The 26,456-nt window shown below is 43.9% G+C and overlaps 1 protein-coding gene across 1 annotated transcript in view; it reads left to right on the top strand.

The window, feature by feature from the left end:
* Nucleotides 1–11,919: 11,919 nt before the first annotated feature.
* Nucleotides 11,920–26,456, top strand: part of LOC124717081 (tetraspanin-3-like) — a 45,920-nt gene continuing 31,383 nt past the window's right edge. The window contains exons 1-2 of the mRNA XM_047243782.1: nucleotides 11,920–12,040; nucleotides 23,171–23,251. Coding sequence (XP_047099738.1) covers nucleotides 11,963–12,040; nucleotides 23,171–23,251 — 159 coding nt within the window. The 5' untranslated portion in view covers nucleotides 11,920–11,962. The remainder of the gene's footprint in view (nucleotides 12,041–23,170; nucleotides 23,252–26,456) is intronic.

Raw genomic sequence — 26,456 nt, 5'->3', positions numbered from 1 at the left:
CCCGAGGTGATTTAAACCTGCAAAAGCGCTCACCAGAGCGTTGTTTCACCATGTATCAGCATTATCCTTAATTTATGAACATGAGTGTAGGGTGGAAATTTGAACTGATGCTTGAAATATTCAATGGAGAAGTCTAAGGTAACATACGATAGTGGTACAGGAAGAGATAGGCCGGCCGAAGTGGCCGTGCGGTTCTAGGCGCTGCAGTCTGGAACCGCGAGACCGCTACGGTCGCAGGTTCGAATCCTGCCTCGGGCATGGATGTGTGTGATGTCCTTAGGTTAGTTAGGTTTAACTAGTTCTAAGTTCTAGGGGACTAATGACCTCAGAAGTTGAGTCCCATAGTGCTCAGAGCCATTTTGAAGAGATAGGGATGTACCGTTATGAACTTGGGACATAGACCTTCCAGGACGTGTTCCTGCAAATTAGAGCCCGATGAACATGTTGTATGCTCGACACCACTGTAAAGATGGCATCATGCGGAAATAGTCCAGTAATCCATTTACGACCGCAATACAGTTCTGGAATTATTCTCGTGATATGGCTCTGAGCACTATGGGACTTAACATCTGAGGTCATTAGTCCCCTATTCTCGTGATAACTTTCTGTCTCATCTTTAATACTTGGTTTCATTAACTGCAATGAATAGAGGCACGCCAGAGCAGTGTTGGACACCTACCGTATCGCCATCGTCTGGCCTCTATGATGCCAAGAAAAACTAATGTAATTGAGTGTCTAATAAATTATCGACAGTGATTATCTACCAGCGTTGACAGCAACGTAAGCGGTGCTTTTAAGTGCTGGGTGAACAATAATCTAACGTTCACATAGCTGTACCATAGACTTAAAATTTCCAAGCATATGACTTGTAAGATCTATGAGTTTTGTGGGTGCATGTGCTTGTGCATGCATATGTGCGTATGTTGGTCGTTCTCTGTGTACTCAGTTTTAACAACGGGTGACTTGGCAGAGACGTTGGTTGTAGAAATTTGTATTATGTTCCACCTTGAAGGTAACTTCCCCGTCAGTCTGAAAATGCCCAAAATCCAATGGTTTCTTCACTCGAGGATAGAGGAAGAAGTCACTGGGTATCATGTTCACTGACGGCTGTGGTGAATTATACTGAGGGCTCCGGAAAAGACTGATAATCCAAAGAAGCAACTTATATGACTATCTTGTGCAGAACAATCTGGCGTGAAATCGTGGAGCAAGCGCACCTCCTTGGACAGCTTGCCGCGCCGTTTTCATCTTGACAGCATCTCGTAACCTCGTCAGAAGATTTCGTTAGTTTGCTCCTCTGAAGGTTTTACGTATATAAGCTTAATATGTTAACACCACACCACGGCATTACCAAAAAACATACAACATGACCTTGCCCAATGATCTGTATGCCCATCTTTTTAGAGATGGTCGCTGGTCTCGGCTGTTCGATAGACCATGTCAAATTAAACACCTTTCAGCCGTCAAATTTCCAACCAACAGTCGGTAGGTGATGGTTGGAGTGATCACTGCAGCAAATATCTATAATACCAGTACTGCTGGCCCCTGTTTTGATCACAACCGAGGCAGATTCTTCCTACACATCGATCAGGGTCCTGAAGATAGCGTAGTGAAACGCAGATACTGGTTGCCAAATAAAATAAGGTTGGAAATTTCACGGCTGAAAGGTGCTTAATTTGACATCCTTTGCCCAATGATGGTTGGGTCTTTCTCTTTTTTGGGGGTGGTGAATCCACACGTTTCCACTGCTTGCTTTATCTCTTTGTCTCGGTGTCATAGTGATACACTCAGCACTTGTCCATTGCGATTAGGCGGCTGAAGGAGTCATCTTGATCGTCTGAGGTAACAGTAAGGTTTTCACTGCATCCTCAATTCGGCAGGCTTTTTAGAATCAGTGTGAGGGGTTGCGGAACCCACGGAGTGGTGACCTTTGTCATGTTCAAAGCAAAAAATGTTCAAATGTGTATGAAATCTTATGGGACTTAACTGCTAAGGTCATCAGTCCCTAAGCTTACACGCTGCTTAACCTAAATTATCCTAAGGACAAACACACGCACCCATGTCCGAGGGAGGACTCGAACCTCCGCCGGGATCAGCCGCACAGTCCATGACTGCAGCGCCTCAGACCGCTCGGCTAATCCCGCGCGGCGTTCAAAGTAAAGGTAAAACAATGTTCCGCATTCTGACCCTGAAAGGACAATCGATCCTGACGGACCATCGTGTCTGGAAGCAGTTAATACCATAAATTATCTGGGAGTACGCATTAGGAGTGATTTAAAATGGAATGATCATATAATGTTGATCGTCGGTAAAGCAGATGCCAGACTGAGATTCATTGGAAGAATCCTAAGGAAATGCAATCCGAAAACAAAGGAAGTAGGTTACAGTACGCTTGTTCGCCCACTGCTTGAATACTGCTCAGCAGTGTGGGATCCGTACCAGATAGGGTTGATAGAAGAGATAGAGAAGATCCAACGGAGAGCAGCGCGCTTCGTTACAGGATCATTTAGTAATCGCGAAAGCGTTACGGAGATGATAGATAAACTCCAGTGGAAGACTCTGCAGGAGAGACGCTCAGTAGCTCGGTACGGGCTTTTATTGAAGTTTCGAGAACATACCTTCACCGAAGAGTCAAGCAGTATATTGCTCCCTCCTACGTATATCTCGCGAAGAGACCATGAGGATAAAACCAGAGAGATTAGAGCCCACACAGAGGCATACCGACAGTCCTTCTTTCCACGAACAATACGAGACTGGAATAGAAGGGAGAACCGATAGAGGTACTGAAGGTACCCTCCGCCACACACCGTCAGGTGGCTTGCGGAGTATGGACGTAGATGTAGATGTAGATCCTCTGACGAATCCGCGTGACACAGATGCAGCAGGGAGGGGCATGAAGGCAGTACACCGCTCTCTTGGTCATTTTTCCGACTTTACACACCTTGGAGTCGCTATCTCTCAATCGCGTAGCTCCTCAATTCGTTTGAGCGCACTCTGCATCACTCCTTCCACTGAAGAAAAATCCCTGTCAGAATCGGGAATCGAACTGGATCCCCCGCATGGCAGTCAGCCACACTGACCTCTCAGCTACGGAGCTGGATTGTAATGTTCATGGCGTCATACAAAATTAAAACTGTGTGCCGAACTGGGATTCCAATCAGCGGGTGAGCATTTGCTCACGAAAGGTAGAGCTCTCAGATTTGAGTCCCAATCCAGCAAGGAAGTTTCAAGCCAGTGTACACTTTGCTGCAGAGCGAAAATTGTCAGACAATATGATGAAAACTGATCCATGACCAATTCTCAGTATTTCTACTATCGTCTCTATTGTGATATACTGATCTTCGAACCTCAGGGCCACTACCTCTCTTGCGATTCCCGATTCTTCAGAGAGAGGTGGTCTGTCACTCCATTCTTCGTCCTTTCGACTTGTCCGACCACGCTGGAAGTCTCTGCGCCACATAATCACTGTGTTACACACTAACATTACGACCACCTAACCGTTAGCGTATTGGTACTCACTGAAACATAATACAGTAGCGAGTCAGCATGGCATGGATTAAACTGTCCTTGGTGGGTTTCCGGAGTTTGTGGCACCAGATGTCAACTCACAAGTCAAGCAATTGTACTAAATTACAGGCCAGTGAGTTGTTGGCGTTAAGCTTGCGCCTAACATCGTCCTAGATAAGTTCCATCAAGGTGAGTTCACTAACCATGCTTCTCCGACAATTAAAGTACAATCTTATCCTTTTAAAGCAGACAGTTAGCTTGCTGGTAGATGCCATCCCTGCTGAGGAAGACATCAACCATGAAGGAATGCAGGTGGTCACAGTAATGTTCACGTAGTCTACAGCTGTTATGGCACCTTCTATTACCACCACAGGTACCACAAAGCAAGGCGAGTGCCCCAACAGCATCATACGCCCCCCAACTTTCTGCGTCTGTGGCGCAGTACATACACTCCTGGAAATGGAAAAAAGAACACATTGACACCGGTGTGTCAGACCCACCATACTTGCTCCGGACACTGCGAGAAGGCTGTACAAGCAATGATCACACGCACGGCACAGCGGACGCACCAGGAACCGCGGTGTTGGCCGTCGAATCGCGCTAGCTGCGCAGCATTTGTGCACCGCCGCCGTCAGTGTCAGCCAGTTTGCCGTGGCATACGGAGCTCCATCGCAGTCTTTAACACTGGTAGCATGCCGCGACACCGTGGACGTGAACCGTATGTGCAGTTGACGGACTTTGAGCGAGGGCGTATAGTGGGCATGCGGGAGGCCGGGTGGACGTACCGCCGAATTGCTCAACACGTGGGGCGTGAGGTCTCCACAGTACATCGATGTTGTCGCCAGTGGTCGGCGGAAGGTGCACGTGCCCGTCGACCTGGGACCGGACCGCAGCGACGCACGGATGCACGCCAAGACCGTAGGATCCTACGCAGTGCCGTAGGGGACCGCACCGCCACTTCCCAGCAAATTAGGGACACTGTTGCTCCTGGGGTATCGGCGAGGACCATTCGCAACCGTCTCCATGAAGCTGGGCTACGGTCCCGCATACCGTTAGGCCGTCTTCCGCTCACGCCCCAACATCGTGCAGCCCGCCTCCAGTGGTGTCGCGACAGGCGTGAATGGAGGGACGAATGGAGACGTGTCGTCTTCAGCGATGAGAGTCGCTTCTGCCTTGGTGCCAATGATGGTCGTATGCGTGTTTGGCGCCGTGCGGGTGAGCGCCACAATCAGGACTGCATACGACCGAGGCACACAGGGCCAACACCCGGCATCATGGTGTGGGGAGCGATCTCCTACACTGGCCGTACACCACTGGTGATCGTCGAGGGGACACTGAATAGTGCACGGTACATCCAAATCGTCATCGAACCCATCGTTCTACCATTCCTAGACCGGCAAGGGAACTTGCTGTTCCAACAGGACAATGCACGTCCGCTTGTATCCCGTGCCACCCAACGTGCTCTAGAAGGTGTAAGTCAACTACCCTGGCCAGCAAGATCTCCGGATCTGTCCCCCATTGAGCATGTTTGGGACTGGATGAAGCGTCGTCTCACGCGGTCTGCACGTCCAGCACGAACGCTGGTCCAACTGAGGCGCCAGGTGGAAATGGCATGGCAAGCCGTTCCACAGGACTACATGCAGCATCTCTACGATCGTCTCCATGGGAGAATAGCAGCCTGCATTGCTGCGAAAGGTGGATATACACTGTACTAGTGCCGACATTGTGCATGCTCTGTTGCCTGTGTCTATGTGCCTGTGGTTCTGTCAGTGTGATCATGTGATGTATCTGACCCCAGGAATGTGTCAATAAAGTTTCCCCTTCCTGGGACAATGAATTCACGGTGTTCTTATTTCAATTTCCGGGAGTGTATTTCGACAAGTCGTTCGCCTGGATGGAGCAGTATGTGGTCACAGCCATCGACCTGGTGTAACAAGAAACTTGATTCATCTGACCAAGCGACACGTTTCTATTGATCCAGGGTCCAGTCCCAATGATACAGTGCCCTCTGCAATTATAATTGTAGATGCAGTTGCGTCAACATGGGAAAACACAGCATTCCTCTGCTGTGGAGTACCACGTTCGACAATAAGCGCTGAACGGTGAGCTCCGAAATACTTTTGCCTGCACCAGTATTATACTCTTCGTTAAATCTGCCATATACCGCTTCCTATACTGGTTTACAGAACGGGTAAGCCTGCGACCTCCATATTCTGAGATGAGTCATGGGCGTCCTACATTTTGTCGCCTATTTGTGGTTTCGCCATCTTTCAACCACTGTGTACAGATGCTGACGACAGTAGCACACGAACAGTCAATCAGCTTCGCTGTTCCCCGATGCGCAATCCCAGGTGCTGGGCAATAACAACTTGTCCTTTGTCAACTTCACTTATGTCAAGATATTCCACATTTGGTGGCCCATATCGTCGCAGAATGATTCCCCATTCGTCTGTGCTGTACTTATATTCTTTCCTTCCCATGCTACGTGCCCGCAACGCCACCAGACGGCATTCAATCTCGCTGTGGCTGAGATCATAATATTTTGGCCCGCCAGGGTATGATGGTACATTACTGCCGTATTCCCGAGCGGGAAGGCGTGCCGGTCCCCGGCACGAATCCGCCCTGGGGATTAGTGTCGAGGTCCGGTGTGCCGGCCAGCCTGTCGATGGTTTTTAAGGCGGTTTTCCATCTACCTCGGCAAATGTGGGCTGGTTCCCCTTATTCTGTCTCAGTTACACTATGTCGACGATTGCTGCGCAAACACTGTCTCCACGCACGCGTACATCATAATTACTCTACCATGCAAACATTTGGGATTACGCTCGTCTGGTATGAGGCGTTTCCGGGGGAAGGGGGGGAGGGGGTGTCCACTTGGTGCTGAACCGCACAATTACCCTGGGTTCGGTGTGGGGCAGCGATGGGGCGGGTGGACTGCTGTGGCCTGTTGTGGGGTTGAGTACCACTGAGGGCTACGGCGGGATGAAGTCTCTCCATCGTTTCTAGGTCCCCGGTTTAATACACAAAACAATACACACTGCTGTATTCTCCTATTAGACTGATGCAAAAGTTCGTAGCGTTTTTGTTTTGCGTGTCGGTATTCTGGTCCTATGGGTTTAATTATCAATTGTCATTTTTTATTTGTAGTTCACTGCTACTATTTGAGTTTATACATTGTCATTTTGTCATTTGGTGTAGTGACTGGCCCTGTGAACGCAAGAAAATGGGGAGCCAAGAAATCGTAACGCTTCCTACATACTCTTCTGTTTGAGTTCAATAGAGGAGTGACGTTAGCGGAGGCAGCCAGAAACATTTGCGCCGTGTAAGAACATAATGCCACTGGACAGAGCACGGCAAGAATGTGGTTTTCTCGTTTTAAGGAGGATCGTTTTGACATTAGCGACGTTCAGGAAGCAGTGTACTCGAGACCTGGCAAATGTAATGAACTGTGATCATTCCACCATCCTGCGACATTTTCATGCAGTGCGGTAGGTTCAAAAATCGGATGCGTTGGTATAGCATTGACTTCCGGAAGGCGTTCGATACAGTTCCGCACTGTCGCCTGATAAACAAAGTAAGAGCCTACGGAATATCAGACCAGCTGTGTGGCTGGATTGCAGAGTTTTTAGCAAACAGAACACAGCATGTTGTTCTCAATGGAGAGACGTCTACAGACGTTAAAGTAACCTCTGGGGTGCCACAGCGGAGTGTTATGGGACCATTGCTTTTCGCAATATATGTAAATGACCTAATAGATAGTGTCGGAAGTTCCATGCGACTTTTCGCGGATGATGCAGTAGTATACAGAGAAGTTGCAGCATTAGAAAATTGTAGCGAAATGCAGTAAGATCTGCAGCGGATAGGCACTTGGTGCAGGGAGTGGCAACTGACCCTTAACATAGACAAATGTAATGTATTGCGAATACATAGAAAGAAGGATCCTTTATTGTATGATTATATGATAGCGGAACAAACACTGGTAGCAGTTACTTCTGTAAAATATCTGGGAGTATGCGTACGGAACGATTTCAAGTGGAATGATCATATAAAATTAATTGTTGGTAAGGCGGGTGCCAGGTTGAGATTCATTGGGAGAGTCCTTAGAAAATGTAGTCCATCAACAAAGGAAGTGGCTTACAAAACACTCGTTCGACCTATACCTGAGTATTGCTCATCAGTGTGGGATCCGTACCAGGTCGGGTTGACAGAGGAGATAGAGAAGATCCAAAGAAGAGCGGCGCGTTTCGTCACAGGGTTATTTGGCAAGCGTGATAGCGTTACGGAGATGTTTAGCAAACTCAAGTGGCAGACTCTGCAAGAGACACGCTCTGCATCGCGGTGTAGCTTGCTGTCCAGGTTTCGAGAGGGTGCGTTTCTGGATGAGGTATCGAATATATTGCTTCCCCCTACTTATACCTCCCGAGGAGATCACGAATGTAAAATTAGAGAGACTCGAGCGCGCACGGAGGCTTTCCGGCAGTCGTTCTTCCCGCGAACCATATGCGACCTGAACAGGAAAGGGAGGTAATGACAGTGGCCCTCCGCCACACACCGTTGGGTGGCTTGCGGAGTATAAATGTAGATGTAGATAGTATTCCTTAAGCCAAAAAGACAAAAATCGGCGGGTGGCCGTATATGATCACTGACTGCTCGTCACCAATTGGCTCGTGAACAACACCGACCATTCCTACCCTCTATCGTTATTGCTGACGAGAAATGGTGTCTTCATGCTAACATAAGGAAAAGAAAGGAAGAGCGACTCCCCGTACAAAGACTTGTGCGCATCCACAAAAGATAATGTTATGCATCTGGTGGAACAACAACGGTGTAGTATACTACGAATTGCTTCCCTGATATATAACCATCACTGCTGACTCTTATTGTCAACAACTGAAACGTCTTGCAGACCCAACCCAAGAACAACGACCAGGAAGACTGCGTGAAGTGATGCTACTCCACGGTAATGCCCGCCTGCATTCTGTTAAACTGACAAAAAACAATGTACAGGAGTTGGGTTGGAAAGTCATTCCGCATCCACCTTATTCACCTGATCTTTCGCCTCAGATTCTCTCCACTCCCTACCGAACAACTTTCGAGGAACTTCATTTCCGGACGAACATACACTCAGAACAGAGCTCGACGTGTTTTTCGCCCAAAACCACGTGATTTCTACAGTCGCAGAAACGAAAATTTACCTCAGCCTTGACAGACTGTTGCAAATAATGCAAGAGAATATATTATTGACGCTTTATGTCTCTGTTATGTGTATCTTTTGTGTTACTGGCACTGGAAACGTATTTGAGAGAAGTAGTGTTCATTTCATCATCCTGACTCGTGGGTGTCCTTTAATTTACTTTTCCTGAAATTAACCAGTCGAGTGCTGGAACAGTTCCCTCAGAAAGGCCACGGTCACTTTCTTGTTCTATCCACTTCCAGCTGAGCTTGTGGTCTCACATTGGGAACCTCAATTTGCCAGAAAGTTAAATTCTAGCCTTCCCTGCACTAATCTTCCACCCTGTAATACAATTTGCACTGTTGTGAAAACTCCTAACAAACTAAGCTGTGTTATGGATGAAACCTTGACTTCTGTGGACGCTGCTTTTACCGACTGAACTATATCAAGTACAAACTGCACTCTTCAAATGGCTCTGAGCACTATGCGACTTAACTTCTGAGGTCATCAGTCGCCTAGAACTTAGAACTAATTAAACCTAACTAACCTAAGGACATCACACACATCCATGCCCGAGGCAGGATTCGAACCTGCGACCGTAGCGGTCACGCGGTTCCAGACTGAAGCGCCTTTAACTGCACGGCCACACCGTCCGGCCCGCACTTTTCCTCACAGCTTGTAACTACCAGGAAGTTTCACAGCGTACACTCCACAAAACTTCCATGCGCCGTGGCTAACCCACTCTCAGCAGCGTCCTTTCTCCCGTGGGATAGAGTAAACCCGTAAGGCGGATCGTGAGTCGTTCCTGGGTTAGCTCACGATTTCCCGCCAAAGACGAGGACCTTGTCCAGGCCCGGACGATGGACCATAATGGACCTTCGTGGAATGAGGCGGAATGGCAGTGTGAAATGGTGATGTGATCACACTAGATGGATATCTATACGAAGTCTCGTCACTCAGCCCAGTTGTGAATGGTGAGTGTGTGTCCAGGAGAGGCAGCCCGTCTTACAAAAAGCATGAATATAGTATCAGAATTATGGCACTAGCCATGATAGCAGATTAAATTAATGCTCAAAGCAAAATTTGTGACCGATGTTATTGACAAGAGTCCTATGATAAATTTTCAATTTTCCTAGGAATTGAAAGTGTCATCCACATATTTCAGAACATTGACATTTTCTTCGATAAAATATATGGACGCAAACACATGAAACAATATTTAGTAGGTCGTACGTAGACACCTACTTGCTGCCAGATCAACAAAGATAAGTGCTATCGAGCTAGACTTGCACTTGGGTGAGTAGCTGTCCGGGCCTGCCGAGCGTTGTTGGAAGGGGGGTGCACTCAGTCCGTGTGAGGTCAATTGAGAAGTTGGGTCTCTGGTCGCGGAAGCTGATAACGGCTGCAAGAGCAGTATGCTCACTTGCCTCAACATTTCCGCGTCCAGTGACACCTATCAGCAAGGACTGACACAGTGGTCGGTCAGCACCGTTGGACCTTCTGAGGCCTGTTCTCGCAAGAGTTATAGTTTGAGACGCTTTTATTGCATTATCCTGTTTGTCCTACAGAGATCGGTATGCTTACGTGTCGCATATACAAAATCTGCACTGTACCGCTGGCAAATAATGTCCAAAAATATGGCTACAAGTCTTTCACGACGTATTTCTTGAATAAAAATCTCAGTGCAGATTTTGTCTCTGCAGGACAAACAGGATAAAGCAGTAAAAGCATCTCAAACTAAAACTCTTGCCATAACAGGCCTCAGAAGGTCCAACGGTGCATTGGATAAAGAAAAATCGCAGAGGAAAACTTCCCGCACTTTACCTCCTGATTCAAGGGATGGTGCTGCAAGCAACGCGGGATAGAAACTACATCTATGGAAGTAGAGGGCACCACTTCACTACGAGCCATATCGTTGTTGCTATGACGTATTCCAGCCAATCATAAGCCGTCCTTTGCATATAAAAGTGGGAGCCTCAGTTTACGACTCCCGGATGACGAACTTCGCCGTGACATCTACCCTTCCTTCCAACTATAACCTGGCCTTGTTCCCCGCCCTCCCCAGGGCCCCCTTTTTCCTCTCCCCTCCTTCTCCCATAGCGGATTTTCCTCCTTCCCCCCCTGAGACCCTGCACCCCATCCTTGCCTCTTTCCTTCGCACATCCCTCCCTACTTGGCCCTCTTCAGCGCGCTCCCCACCCAACTCTCTTCCCCTCCCTCCCTTCTTCCGGTCTCCCTCATCTCCTTGTGCCTGGCAGATCCTCCGTTTTGATCATCGTCAGTGTGCCACGTCAGTATTGTGTTTAGTGCTGTTTCTCCTGTGTGTCAAGAGGTGTGATTTTAATTGTGTGCTGGCCTTGTACTTAGTGTCACTGTCAATGTTTGCTATGGGCTACGCCATCCGTCGATACTTTCATGCACCGGTCATACTGTGCCTTGTGTTCTTTTAATTGTCCCAGTGTGTGGTTTTTTGTGTGCGCTACTTTTTTATGGATTTTATCTCCATTTTACAGTCGCCCCTTTTTTGTCTATTGCCTTCCAAGATGTTCCCCTTTTTTTATATCTATGTTTGCCATGTTTTCTCCTTTGTATATTTTTAAATGTCTTCTATTGTTTGTTCTGTCTTTCGGCTGAAGAGCAGCGCATATGCTGCTGCCAGCCCGTCCCGAAGGGGAATTGAAATACAATAAAGAAAAAAAAATAGTTTACAACAGTTTTTTAGCCCTGACGACGACAATGGAGGTAGTGGTCGAAAGCTCGGAGTTTTATCCTGAATTGATGCGGCATGTACACCGAGAGATTTTTATTCAACGTCCAAAAACGGTATTTTTTTCTGTCAACCGAGCTGACTTTTTCGATGTTGGTCGGTTTTCATTAGAAAACAGTATTTATCTGCTTATGTTCTAACTTACAAATACTGCAAGCTTTTTCTTTATCCTGGTATTGTAAATCCTAATCGTTTTGCGCTTTCGTATATTTGGTATATTTTGTGTGAGAACACTCGTAAGAAAAATGTGAAGAGTCCTGATGCAACCTTCGCTGTGTGTCAAGAAAACAAAACGTTCTTCCCGAGAATCGTCAGAGACGTTCCGCTCCGTGACGTTGCAGATCCTGTCGCTGGCGAGCCTGGCGCTGGTGATGCTGGTGGGCGGCGCGTGGCAGACAGTGGAGCAGCGCGCGGCGCTGGCGTTCGTGCCCGCCGCCCACGGCACCACCAGCCTGCCGCCCCCCGCCGCCCCGCTGCCCAGCGGCCTCGTGCTGGTGCCCGGCGCCGCCAGGGACTCGATGGGCGCCGTCATGCGCGCAGCCCTCAGCCGATACTCCGCAGACCTCCGGCACTCTTGGGACAGTTTGCAGAGATCGGTAGGCCTACGTTTCGCGGGCAGAAAATCTACATGATGCTGGTGGCATCTGAAACAGATTCGCGCGTGAACACGCCACATATTTCCATGTCATATTATTGTATTAGGTTCGTGCACAAGTTCGTAACGTTCTTGTTTTGCATGTTGGTACTCCGGTTGCTAACGGTTTATTTATAGATTGTCATTTTTATCTATAGTTCACTAATGCTATCTGAGTGACATTTTGTCATATAGAGGGAGCGAATGGCGTTGCTATAAAATGCAGCACATGTGGAGAAATCGGACATTTCTGACGTATTATTCTGTTTGAGTTCAATAGAGGGGTGACAGCATTGGAGACAGGCAGATACATTTCCTCCTTATACGGGAATAATATCATTGGACAGGGCATGGCAAGAAAATGTTTCTTTTTTTCTTTTTAAGAAGGATCGTGACCCTCTCCTTCGATGTTTGATGAAGATCGTTGACATGCATTAATCCAGAATGATCCACTTCATTGTACTCGAGAGCTGGAAAATGTTATGAACTTTGATCATTCCACAATTGGGCGACGTTTACCATGTTTTCTCCTTTGTATATTTTTAAATGTCTTCTATTGTTTGTTCTGTCTTTCGGCTGAAGAGCAGCGCATATGCTGCTGCCAGCCCGCCCCGATGGGGAATTGAAATACAATAAAGAAGGTTCGAAAGTTGGGTGTATGGGTACAGCATGCTCTAAGCCAAAATCAGAAAAAATCGGTAGTTGCATATGTCCGTCTCTGCTTGCTCGTCGTCAGTCGGCTTGTGAACAACACTGACCATTCCTATCCTAAATCGTTACTGGTGACGAGAAATAGTGTCTTTATGCTAATGTAAGGAAAAGTAAAGAGTGATTGAGCCCAAACAAAGCAGCAACACCCCATACAAAGACCTATGCGCATCCACAAAAGATAATGTTATGCATCTGGTGGAACGGTGCGATACAGTGCACTACGAATTGCTCCCCTGAAGTGTAACCATCACTGCTGACATTAATTGTCAACAACTGAGATGTCTTGAGATGCAGTCCAAGAACAGCGATCAGGAAGGCTGTGAGCAGTGATCCTATTCCAAAATAACTCCTACCTGTAATCTGCTATACTGACAAAAAACACTATACAGGAGTTGGGTTGGAAAGTCATTCTGCACTCACCTTATTCACCTAATACTCCCCCCTCGATGGAGCAAGCTTCAATGAGCATTCTTTCTGGGTCAAAATGCACTCTGAACATGGTTCAATGAGTTCTTCACCACAAAACCACATGATTTCTACAACCGTAAAATCGAGAAGTTACCCTGGTGTTGACAGACTGTTGCAAATAGTGAAGGAGAGTACAGTGTTAATGAGTAAATTCTCTGTTAAGTGTATCTGTTGTATTTATTAAACTTATGGAAAAACGCTGTGAAGTTCTGCATCAATCTAATGCAATATGTATTTGTACACTGGGCAGAAAATTGCTCACTACCAAGGAGATACCATGCTAACACCGAGTAACACCACCTGTAGTTCTAACAATGGTCTCTGGTGATGGACAGAATCCACAAGTTTCTTCAGATATGCAATGTCCAGTTCAAACTACTAGCTGATGGTTACATCACATAGAGCTACCAAACTGTTGTTGGTATGTTTCAACAAATGTTCCAAACAATCCATACATTTTCTATGGGACTAAGATTTGGTGCTCTAGTGGACCATTCAAGATGCAATAGAACCAGGAATCTATGTGTGCAGTCCTGTGAACCCAGATGTTGTCATCTTGAAACTCAGGAGTTGGGTTGGGTTGGGTTGGTTTGAGGGAGGGGACCAGACAGCGAGGTCATCGGTCTCATCGGATTAGGAAAGGAAGTCGGCCGAGCCCTTTCGAAGGAATCATCCCGGCATTTGCCTGGAGCGATTTCGGGAAATCACGGAAAACCTAAATCAGGATGGCCGGACACGGGATTGAACCGTCATCCTCCCGAATGCGAGTCCAGTGTGCTAGCCACTGCGCCACCTCGCTCGGTTGAAACTCAGGAGTGTCCACAGCATATTCATGCTGAAGATTTAGATGAAAGGGAAATGCTTGGTCTTCAAAGATGTTGAAATAAAGGTCTTGATTCATATTCGTTGTAGCCTGAGTCAGGGGGCCCAAGTCATGGTATGAGAAACACCTTCAGCAAGAGTACATCCTCTGTACAATGCAGGTTATACATCATTTGGTCATCAGTGTATTTGACAGCTTAACAAAGAGACCAAATCATGACAAATAGCAGCACGCTACACACTTCCAATATGCTACGGTCAAATGTTTGTGCTGGTTGGCCTAGTAAAGACGTGCAACTTTATGTGCGGCAGTGAACATGGCATTTTGTGCGGTGCCATACCTGACTCCAAATGTCCATTATAAGCGTTTACTTTTGCGATGTTTGTTCAGAAACTGAGAGGACCCTGCGTTCAGGGACAGCAGCAATTCCTGTTGGGCTTAAAACTGAGTACCACTGTTAGAATGTGAAACTTGTGTCTGGTCCCTGTTGGTTAGGATCTTTTTCTACCACTGTTCTTAGGTTTTGTTACAGGACTGCATGTTGCACAACATTCCTTGTAGACACTTTCGATAGTCCACATTGTTACAGCAATAAATCAGGCAACTGCAACACAGTGTGGTAACATGCACATAGAAGATAACTCTTGTGTGCCATTCTGTTCAGCTTTCACATCCACCCAAGTGGACTGGTTCCATACAACTCACTGATCAAGGTGTATATGCACACAGAAAAAAAAATTCCCGGATTTCCCAGTTAGAAATACACTTTTTCCTATGTGAAAGTACACTATACCCCAGGTAAAAGTACTTTTTTTCTGTGTGAAGTGACACTATACATTCCCTTGGAGCTACAAAAACTTATCCATCCTTTGAATGGTAAAGGTTTTATACACAGGTGTAGAACTTCCCAGCACTTTGGAAAACGAAAGCCAGCAAAAACAATGCATTTTGGAAAAATCTATGATGTTCGGCAACACATACACTGCGTATTATCATGTTACGAACATATAAATACGCTGCCAATCATGTCACGTGATCTCGCCAGCCAGTGACAGCAAACATTTAGAGCATAGGACAAGTGATAGTGAAGGCAGCAGAGGATCAAGTAGGTAAAAATATCAGGGCTAGTAGAAATCCTTGGGTGACAGAAGAAATATTGAATTTAATTGATGAAAGGAGAAAATACAAAAATGCAGTCAATGAAGCAGGCAAAAAGGAATACATACGTCTCAAAAATGAGATCGACAGGAAGTGCAAAATTGCTAAGCAGGGACGGCTAGAGGACAAATGTAGGGATGTAGAGGCTTATCTCATGAGGGGTAAGATAGATACTGCCTACAGGAAAATCAAAGAGACCTTGGGAGAAAAGAGAACCACTTGCATGAATATCAAGAGCTCAAATGGAAACCCAGTTCTAAGCAAAGAAGGGAAAGCAGGAAGGCAGAAGGCGTATATAGATGGTCTATACAAGGGCGAGGTACCTGAGGGCAATATTATGGAATTGGAAGGGGATGTAGATGAAGATGAAATGGGAGATATGATACTGCGTGAAGAATTTGACAGAGCACTGAAAGACCTAAGTCGAAACAAGGCCCCGGGAGTAGACAACATTCCATTAGACAGCCTTGGGAAAGCCAGTCCTGACAAAACTCTAAGCAGATGTCGACAGATAAGAAAATTACCGAACTATCAGTTTAATAAGACATGGCTGAAAATTACTAACGTGAATTCTTTACAGACGAATGGAAAAAATGGTAGAAGCTGACCTCGGGGAAGATCAGTTTGGATTCCTTAGAAATATTGGAACAGGTGAGGCAATGCTGACCTTACAACTTATCTTAGAAGCTAGACTAAGAAAAGGCAAAACGTTTCTAGCATTTGTAGACTTAGAGAAAGCTTTTGACAATGTTGACTGGAATACTCTCTTTCAAATTCTGAAGGTGGTAGGGGTAAAATACAGGGAGCAAAAGGCTATTTACAATTTGTACAGAAACCAGGTGGCAGTTATAAGAGTCGAGGGGTATGAAAGGGAAGCAGTGGTTGGGAAGGGAGTGAGATAGGGTTGTAGCCTATCCCCGATGATATTCAATCTGTATATTGAGCAAGCAATAAAAGAAACAAAAGAAAAATTTGGAGTAGGTATTAAAATCCATGGAGAAGAAACAAAAACTTTAAGGTTCGCCGATGACATTTTAATCCTGTCAGAGACAACAAAGGACTTGGAAGAGCAGTTCAATGGAGTTGACAGTGTCTTGAAAGGAGGATATAAGATGAACATCAACAAAAGCAAAACGAGGATAATGGAATGTAGCCACGTTAACTCGGGTGATCATGAGGGAATTAAATTAGGGAATGAGACACTTAAAGTAGTAAAGGAGTTTTGCTATTTGGGGAGCAAAATAACTGATGATGGTCAAAGTAGAGAGGATATAAAATGTAGACTGGCAATGGCAAAGAAAGCGTTTCTGAAGAAGAGAAATTTGTTAACATCGAGTATAGATTTAAGTGCCAGGAAGTCGTTTTGGAAAGTATTTGTATGGAGTGTAGCCTTGTATGGAAGTGAAACATGGACGATAACTAGTTTGGACAAGAAGAGAATAGAAGCTTTCGAAATGTGGTGTTACAGAAGAATGCTGAAGATTAGATGGGTAGATCACACAACTAATGAGGAGGTATTGAATAGGATTGGGGAGAAGAGGAGTTTGTGGCACAACTTGACTAGAAGAAGGGATCGGTTGGTAGGACATGTTCTGAGGCATCAAGGGATCACCAATTTAGTATTGGAGGGCAGCGTGGAGGGTAAAAATCGTAGGGGGAGACCAAGAGATGAATACACTAAGCAGATTCAGAAGGATGTAAGTTGCAGTAGGTACTGGGAGATGAAGAAGCTTGCACAGGATAGAGTAGCATGGAGAGCTGCATCAAACCAGTCTCAGGACTGAAGACCACAACAACAACAACAACAACAACAACAAAAACAGGGCAAGTGATGTACAATAGTCAGCCGATAGCAACATCACTGTTAAGTAGCATGAACACACAAACAGGAAAAGTTAATGATTTAAATTAATATACATCCAGTGTAACTACAAGAAGCTAAGCTTTCACATATAATATTGGTCATCAAAAATTTTTTGCGTTTTTTTTTCCCGACAGTGCAGTTAGGCAGGATCCTAAGAGCACACCTTCAATCCCCAACAGCTATATATTTCTGACAATCACTATTATAAATTTCACTGCTGTGCAGCGAACATTTCGTGAGTTACCTGTACATGGCTGAGTACATGTTCCACCGAGCACTTTGACTTTTCCATACAAAAGCCAATTACGTGTGAAATTGCTCAACTCAAACTTTTTGCCACCGTTATAGCATAATTTGTAATCTATGAAATACCGTAAGGAAATATGAAAAACTAACATTGAAGCTTGGTATTTTTTAGTGTGTGTTTCCCTTTAACATATACCAAACACAAATGTGCCAGTAACATTTTAAGTAATGGTATAAATGGCTGGTCTTCTGGGCCTGAAATTTTTTGAAGTGGATGGTTCTCAAAGTGTTTCAATTTTGAAGAGGAATCAAACGCTGTGTTATTTAAGAAATTCATTGGGCACTTTCACACATAACATAATTCAGTTTGCGTAAAAGGAAATTTTCGTTGAAAGTGGTTAGACACTGGACTCACATTTGGGAGGACGACGGTTCAATCCCGCGTCCGGCCATCCTGATTTAGGTTTTCCGTGATTTCCCTAAATCGCTCGAGGCAAATGCCGGGATGGTTCCTTTCAAAGGGCACGGCCGACTTCCTTCCCCGTACTTCCCTAATCCGATGAGACTGATGACCTCGCTGTCTGGTCTCCTTCCCCCAACAAACCAACCAACCAAGTAATGCTTCTCAAACCACCAATCACAATATTTATTCGCGACCTGTTAGAAATGTAAACAGTTTTGGCATCACGGTCATCGAAGGTGGCTTGTTGTTATAAAGTATTACATAGTCTTCGCCCTAGTCATTGACTCGTTTTGCTGTCAACAGGCGCTTGTGGTGCACTATGTTTTGTTGTTGTAAATGACGCTTTTTTTTTTTTTTACAACTAAAGTTTTATTTTGGTGTTATTACCTTGTTTATATCTTATTGACACAGTAGCACGCTAAAGTAAAATTCATTATTAGAGTATCAGTTCTTACCAGTCAAAATTGCAAAAATTGAACAGACAACTAAAACAATGAAATGTTAATGGAATTAAAAAAAATCCCACTCTTTTCCAGATGAAAAAGTTCCCACGTTTTCCCATGATTTCTCGGTTGATGTGAGCCGCATACACCCTGCTGATACGTACACACCACTTTCCGGCCATGACTTACGTCAGTGCTGGCGGGTCACATGACTGCCTGGTACCAGTTCTATACTGACCACAGCACACCAAAGCGACCAGTGTGTTCTAGTAAGGGGGCCGAAAGATATTGTGTCCAGGGAGTTTATAATGTGACTTCATAATCAGAGCATGCCATGATTCGGAAGTGAGAAGTATTTTATTCTACGAGACAGTTAAAACTTCGATTATGTGTTGTCTGGCATCTGGCTTTGAATGGGCAGTCAGTAGAACAGTGGTGAGGAGTCTCTAATTGGCAAGCTCCTGTGGCACACCTCTACTGTTCTAGGCCATGGACCGGATGAGCTGTGTTGTGAGAATAGAAAAAGTGTTATAAGTGTCCATATCTTTGACACTGTTTTTCATTTTAACTGTGTAGTATATTGTGTTTGTAGTTATGTTTGAAACTGTATATAGTTCTAAGAGATTTGTTGAAAGTTTTGGAAATAAAAGAAGTAGGATTCGCCAGCTTATTTTTGAAAAGAAAATTAACTTTGTACTTATCTTGAACTTTTATGTAAATCCTCAAGTCATGTTAGTCATGAGCCACCATTGAACAATACGGTTTGCAACAATATATTGATGGTCACTGAAAGGGACCAGCAATTGAATGCTTAAACCCAACATGTGCTAGCTGATGGTTATGGTATACAAACTAGCAAAAATGAAACTATGGTAACGGTGTGCACAACAGGTGCACACGCTGGACAGTTACCTGTTCACCTGGACAAGACTTTCAAAGAGGTGGATTAATTTCTCTCTCTCGTAAGCAAAATAGATAAAGAAGGAAGACACAAGAAAACTTTAGTGCCGAGGACAAAAGGGCTTTCTATATAAATGAACAGCTGTTAACACTCGAAAAGAAAAAAAATCGTGATATGATACATTTGGAGCACAGTTCTGTACAGGTGCAAAATGTGGACAATGGGCAAGCTAAAAATGAAACAATTACAGCCCTTTGATATGTGAAGTTACATACCTTGATTAAGTGATCAATAAAGATGTCCTGCAAATGTTAAACAGTAAAAAGTACTTAGTAAAGGACATAATAAACTGAAGGGAGAATGAAAGGTTTGCAGATGAACTTCTGTTAAGTTTGGAAGGTACGAGACGAGGTACTGGCAGAAGTAAAGCTGTGAGGACGGGGCATGAGTTGTGCTAGGGTAGCTCAGTTGGTAGAGCACTTGCCCGTGAAAGGCAAGGTCCCGAGTTCGAGTCTCGGTCTGGCACACAGTTTTAATCTGCTAGGAAGTTTTGTATCATGCACACTCCGCTGCAGAGTGAAAATCTCATTCTGAAGGGAGAATGTTTGGGCATATACACGAGCCGAGCAAAAACGTGAAGCACACGAAAGGTGTGGAGGAAACAAAATGAAATTTCATGGCTTGACAGAGATTGTGATGTCATTTCAGAGATTAAAAAATTGAGTCAAATTTACAAGGAACTAGGCAGTATGAGCCTAATTATCAGTATAATGTTGCAACACCCTGGCCTGGATAAATGCAGTAATTCAGTTGGGAAGGGTGCCATAAAGCTGTTACATCCTCTCCTGAGGCAAGCTGATCCACAACTGTTGTAATTGGTCCTCAGTATCCTGGATACTCCCACAAATATTCTATTGGGGACATATCTGGTGAAACTGGTGGCTACTGGAATATCTCAAAATAATGCAAACTGTTCACAATACATGTGCTGTGTGTGGACGTGCAGTGTCCCGTTGAAAAATGGCACCATGATCCTGTCACATGAGAGAGAACACTTGAGGGCACAGCATGTCCATGATGTGTCATTGTGCTTCAAAGTTCGCTCAGTCACTATTAGCTGTGACCAGAAGTCATACCAGATAGCACCTCAAAACTATGACACCAGTAGTAGTGCCACTTGCCTAAGTGGAAAAATTGGATCTCTCCTCAGGTCACCACCATATTAGCCAATGATGGTCATCCGATGCGATGCCATTCATCAGTAGTTCATGTTTCCTGGTCATGGCCCCAATTCAAGTGCAGGTGTTTGTGTTTTAGTGTTAACAGCAGCCCAAGGATGGGACAGTAATTCTCTTGTCTGGATGCTACTAGTATCTGACCAGTGGTGCAACTTGATATAGAGTGTTCGAGGGAGTGCATTACCTATTTTTGGATGTCAAATGCATACGAGAAGGGATTACAATGTGCTTGGTTCACAGTACAGCCACAGCCACCATGCCTTGTGATGGTCAGACAAGGTCCACTGGAACTTCGATGCAGAGTTTGCCTGCCCTCACGTTTCCATGCCTTCTACTGGGCCACTGTCACTTCTGAATACCCCACATATCTGCATTTTATACAATTCAACCAGCCAGCCAAATGGAGACCCACAATTTTACCCCTTTCAAACTGTCAGGGGCTTGTAACACTGTCTCACACATGTATGCTTAATCTTCGTGTCATTCAGCGATCATTCAACATCTGATGCCGCTCACAACCTATATATACCGTACCAGGCCTGGTAACAACACTACACATGAACAACTCGTATGCACTACCTGTCACAGAGAATTATAACTCTAATCATTTAGATAGCCACCAATGGTGTGTACATATATAGAGATACACTCACGTCTCATCATGTCTTCAAGAACTGTAATCAGGGGGATGGTGGAAGGAAGGAATTACAAGGGGAGCCATAGAAATGAGTTACAAGTGTCTGAAACATTGCATTGATATAGAGAACTGTTAGTTACAAATGGATATTTAGTTTTTTGTCATAAACAACCACATCCTCTAACAACCAGTTGAGTTTACAGCAACAACTTGAATTCATAGAAATTGTCCAAAGTGATGACTTCCAATCTCAGTCCACCCATTACAATGGATCTCTGGGCTCAAAATCATATGTCCCCTTTGCTTGCACACACATTTTATGATGGGATGCCATTGCTGCTCTGCCAAAACTCTCTTCACTGGTTTCTTTGAAGTGTACATTTCACAGTGAACACTGATAAATCTTCAGCATGATCCAATATCATCTCCTCAAATTCTAATGTAGAAACAACTTTTTGTCAAGAACCCTGGCTATATTTCTGTGGCCTGAAGAACACAACTTCTTGTAAGTTTGCCTCTATGGTGATAAATTTCTTCTAATTATGGTGGCAGCTGTTGTGAAACTTTTCTCTGTGCATTTAATCAGTTCTCCAAGCACTACATCCTCCTGCTCCATAGTTTAAATGCATATCTGACAATTCCTGCAAACAAATAAAAGTTTAGGATCTTAACAACCCCAGGGCAAGACAGAGGAGTAAACCAATGATAAAGGAGACTTGCCTATGAAATACAACACATGGATGAGGCTCCCTTCACTAGGAACCCTGGGCAACTTTCCTATTTAATAAATGAATGTTTCCATTTCCTCCAACCATTTCTTCTCTTTTGTCACCTGAAGGAAGTTACACATCTAAAACTAGCTCTTTTTCGCCTTTTTCTCATTTGCATGTTTGATGCTATACAGGGTGAATATTAATAAAACCGACAAAGGTCGGATTCCTGACTGGAAATGGAGGAAAAAATGTCCTATAACGTGTGTCCAGAAGTGCATCATTGCCACGGTAGTTGGCACTGACAAATAAAGTGCCTCTGATTGCTTACCATGCATTCCTTGTGCGTTGCAGGCTGTGTGGTTTACACAGCATACTGGTCTAGTATTCATGTTGAAAACAACCAAGATGGTGTTTGTGTATGGTCAAGCAGATAGAAACGGTCAAGAGGCACCAAAACAACTACCCTCACAGACACCAACCACATCGGACAACTTTTCAGAACCTTCTAGGGCGCTTGTGCTATCATGGGTCCTTTCAGAGAGACGAACATGCAGGGAGGTGGTAGACTGAGCGTATACCAGATTTGGAGGACCAGGTTCTACAGCATATCTAGATCAACTCTAGTACAAGCTCCAGGCAAGTGGCCTGCCAACACATGTGAGTCAAAGTAAAATTACATATATCCTGTATGACAGCTCTTGTTATCCCTATCACCCGCAATCCCGTGGAGGCCTCTTTGAACAACTGTTGCGAAGTGTATGCAGTGCAGCTCTGTACTGTGCTCTGGGAGAACTTGTTCTTGTTGTACACACACTGTCCATTTCCAGACATATCTTCATTAGAACTTTTTTCCTCCATTTCCATTCAGGAATCCATCCCTGCAGTTTGTTGGTTTTATTAATGTTCACCCTATATAGAAACAGACAATGCTGTAATTACTTGTTAGCAGTCTCATGTAGCAGAGACTTTATTTCTGACAACTTAACATATTTATTTATTACAGATTAATGCAACAACTCCCTTCAAACCAATGTTTTGTGTGGCATTAATGTGTTGTACTCATAAGTGTTTGTTATAATAGTTTCAAAATCACATTTAAAATTCTGTTCTCAATTAAGAAAAATGTTAGGGACTGCTAGTTCTACAGTACAGATAGCAATCCAGTATTTCAAAGTCATTTTCCAGGCCAAGACCCAGTCCCATGCCTATAGCAAACATTTAATTATTTGTTTAAAGCTGAGGTGTTTTCTTGAACCTCTGATTGTTATTGAAGTTTTAGGCACTTTATTGCTAGCTGTAATATATATCATATACAGATATGCACCCAGTTATATACAACACTGTGAATTAGATATCTATGCTGTTTAGCAGTTTTATTCTGTCCTACATCTGCCTCATTTTGTCTTTGACTTAAAAATTTGTCTTAGTTGCAGTGCTGTGGTGTAGACAATTACAGTGATTGGCTGAATGTTCAAGATTCTGTCCCTTGTTCCTGTCTTGCGACAGAAGTAAGTGAAGCTGATGGCATTAAAGAATTGATTTAAAATTTTAAGTGATAGAAAAGTAGAATTAACCATATAAATATACTTCATAGCTCTTTAAGCTCAGTCTCTTTGATTTAATATAACGCTAGGAAATATCAGTTGGTTATAATTAAATTTTCCCTTTTTAACATGTTATAACACAGAAAATAATTACTGTATGACTACCAAACTTGGTAGCATTAATGTCCAGAGCATGTGGTGCACGATTTCCGTGGGTAATAGCACCACCATCCAGGTCCAACTGTGGCCACCAGGTGCCATGGTCATTTATCATGATTCATAGTCTCACACACCTGACCAGTTGCAGTGCACTTGGTGACATGTCAACTTGAGCTTGGACAAAAGGAGCAGGGCATTATTGGTGAAGCTCTATTGTCAAAACAACAGTAATGCTGCAGCTGCACTTTGAGAATATTGCCAGCTGAAAGGATTACAGAAGAGTCCTCTTTCTCTACCTGCTGTGCAGGGCTTGATGTAAAGTTCGAAGCAACTGGAGAACTGGGCATCGCACTGGGAAGAGGTCAATGACCGGTTGCACCACAGGTGGTTGATGAAATCACTGTTGCTATGGCAGACAATGCTGCGTGCAATTCCCAATTGTCAGGCAGAGTGTGTGCTGTGTCACAACAGTTGAACATTCATGGTCCACTGCACGGAAGGTGCTTCGAACCATTCTCAAATGGTATGCGTATAAGATTCATGTAGTACAGCAGCTTGCACCACAGAACACACAAAAACATGTTGACTTGACTCAACACTTTCTAGCAAGGATTGAAGTTGATGAGGACTAGCTCTGGACCATCCTATGGACAGGCAAAGCTCATTTTTCTCTGACAAGTGAGGTGAACACACAGAATTGCTGAGTGTGGGGATCTTCACCTCAATTCACTGTGCATGAAGTTCCTTTGTATCATGAATGTGTCACTGTATGGTGTGGTTTCAGGGATACATGTTCTTTTTTGTACAGCATGTCATTACCACCCTACAGGAGACAGACACATTGAACTCAACAGTATTCATGCAGAATGGGGGCCCACTGCACATTGTTCATGAAGTTCACCTGCTTCTCTAAAGCACATTTGCAAACAATCAAATTATCAGCCGATGATTTCCAAAGGCCTGTCCAGCATGATCATCCGCTCTCACTACCTGTGATTTCTGGTTGTGGGGGCTACCTGAAGGACAGAGTTTATGAGAGGAACATTCACACATGTGCTAATCTGAAGCACAGCATATCAAGAGAGGGAGCCAGCATACCTATGGACACGCTTCGTTCTCCTGTGCAGAATGCAATCATGTGCTTTAAGACTCTTCTGGACACTGATGGGCACCATATTGAGCCCATTTTGTAGCAGTAATGTTACTGGTATGTAATGGTACGATGTATGATAGCAGTATATTAAAAGTGTTTCAATTGAACTGATTCTGCATTATTTCTCTTCCCCATGTCCTTGGCGTTAACACTACCAAGTTTAGTACTTGTATGGTAATTAGTTTCCATGTTACAACATGTTAAATAGGGAAGTTTGATTATGACCACCCAGTAAATACAATAGGAATTGTGATGGTCAATAAAGAAGCACTTATTTTGTCTTGTATAATGACATATTGAAATTTTTCTGTCCTTTAACCTAGAAAAATCTTTCAAAATCAAACCTGGAACTACTTACTTCAAGAGACTGCTTTCAATGGCTGAGGTCGACAGTCCACATGACTGTTCTTGAGAAAGCGTTGAACTGCAATATGTCTTCATAAATTTGACTTTTGAACACTACACGACTTGCTACAGATATAGGTAAAGTCAGAATACTTTGTAAACTTACAAAACATTTGAGGAAAATGTTAGTAAAATTGTTTTTTTGTAATATAAGATAATGAACTTGAGGAGAACTTCCAGCAGGAAGAATAGGTGCCAAGATCAAAACTTCAGTATTTAGTTTTTTCACACACATTAACATTCATCACTGTCACTGATCACAGTCTCAAGAACTACGCATGTGGCTTTTAATTTTCCATCATACTGTGTACAGATCATAAATGCCACATTAAAAGCTGAGCCTCTTACTATGATTGTCCATAAGAATAAATCTTTAGTGAGCGTATAGCTGTATCAACAATCAGGTAGAACATCTTTACCTTAAGACAGCATTCTGCTCCACCTACAACAAAAGATTCATAGATAAAGTGCTTTTTTACACTCCCAGGACAAATTTTCGTTTCTTTTTAAAACTCTGATACAACCTCCAAAAAGATTTTGCGCTCTGGCATCCATAGCAGCCGCCTGGGCCTCAAACAGGCCATACATCTGCCTCTGTTTCATTTTCACTACATTCATAATTACGTCTTTCACTCTTGACCATTCTCTGTTACATATGTTTGTTTTTCTGTCTCTCACTTAAAGCAAACCTGCCAACTTTTATGGTTTACCCATAAAATTTATGGAAATTGCAGCATTTTACGGTTTTACAGATGGACAGTGTCATTTTACGACACTGCAGACAAAAATTTGAAACATTGACATTCAATAATCACGCCACTTCCGTACAATTGATTGTTTGTGTGAGTTGAAGGAAAGTCTACAATAGTCAATAATTCATTCTTTGATATGATTGGTACTTTTAACTGTGTGATGTTTGTGTCATCATCGGAACTGAATTTAAATCCGGGATAACAGTCCTTCCATGTGAATCTTATGTGTCGGCAGGCTCTACTCTGCAAAATCTTTGTTCCATTCTGTTCATTTGTTGTGATTTAATCGATATTCTTTGGCCACATGTAGACTAATTACATTCGTTCCACATGTGCATGTGTGTTTTTTACCATACGCATATTCTTTGTTCACGAGTTTGGTGTCATGTCCATTTAATTGGTTTAAGACTGTGTGCTTTGACATGTTTCGATGAAGTGTTTGACTGCCTTAAGTGTTAATAAATGTTATAATTTTATGTGATGTCCAGTGATCCAGGTTTCTTTTGATGTTTCACTATATATCAAGACATTTGTTCTTGCACATTTTCATACGCTATGTTTGTATTGTAGGAATCAAGAATAAATCTAACAGAAAACAATACCTAATTTCAGATATTTAGAGAATTACATTCTGTTGATTTTCCATGCATAATAAAATCAAGAAAGGGAGAAAAATTTGCCTTTTGCATGGTATGCGAGT

Source organism: Schistocerca piceifrons, chromosome 1, assembly GCF_021461385.2.
Source record: "Schistocerca piceifrons isolate TAMUIC-IGC-003096 chromosome 1, iqSchPice1.1, whole genome shotgun sequence".
NCBI classification, from domain to species: domain Eukaryota; kingdom Metazoa; phylum Arthropoda; class Insecta; order Orthoptera; family Acrididae; genus Schistocerca; species Schistocerca piceifrons.
The sequence above is the reverse complement of the archived record's forward strand: the minus strand, read 5'-3'. Positions and strand labels throughout refer to the sequence as shown.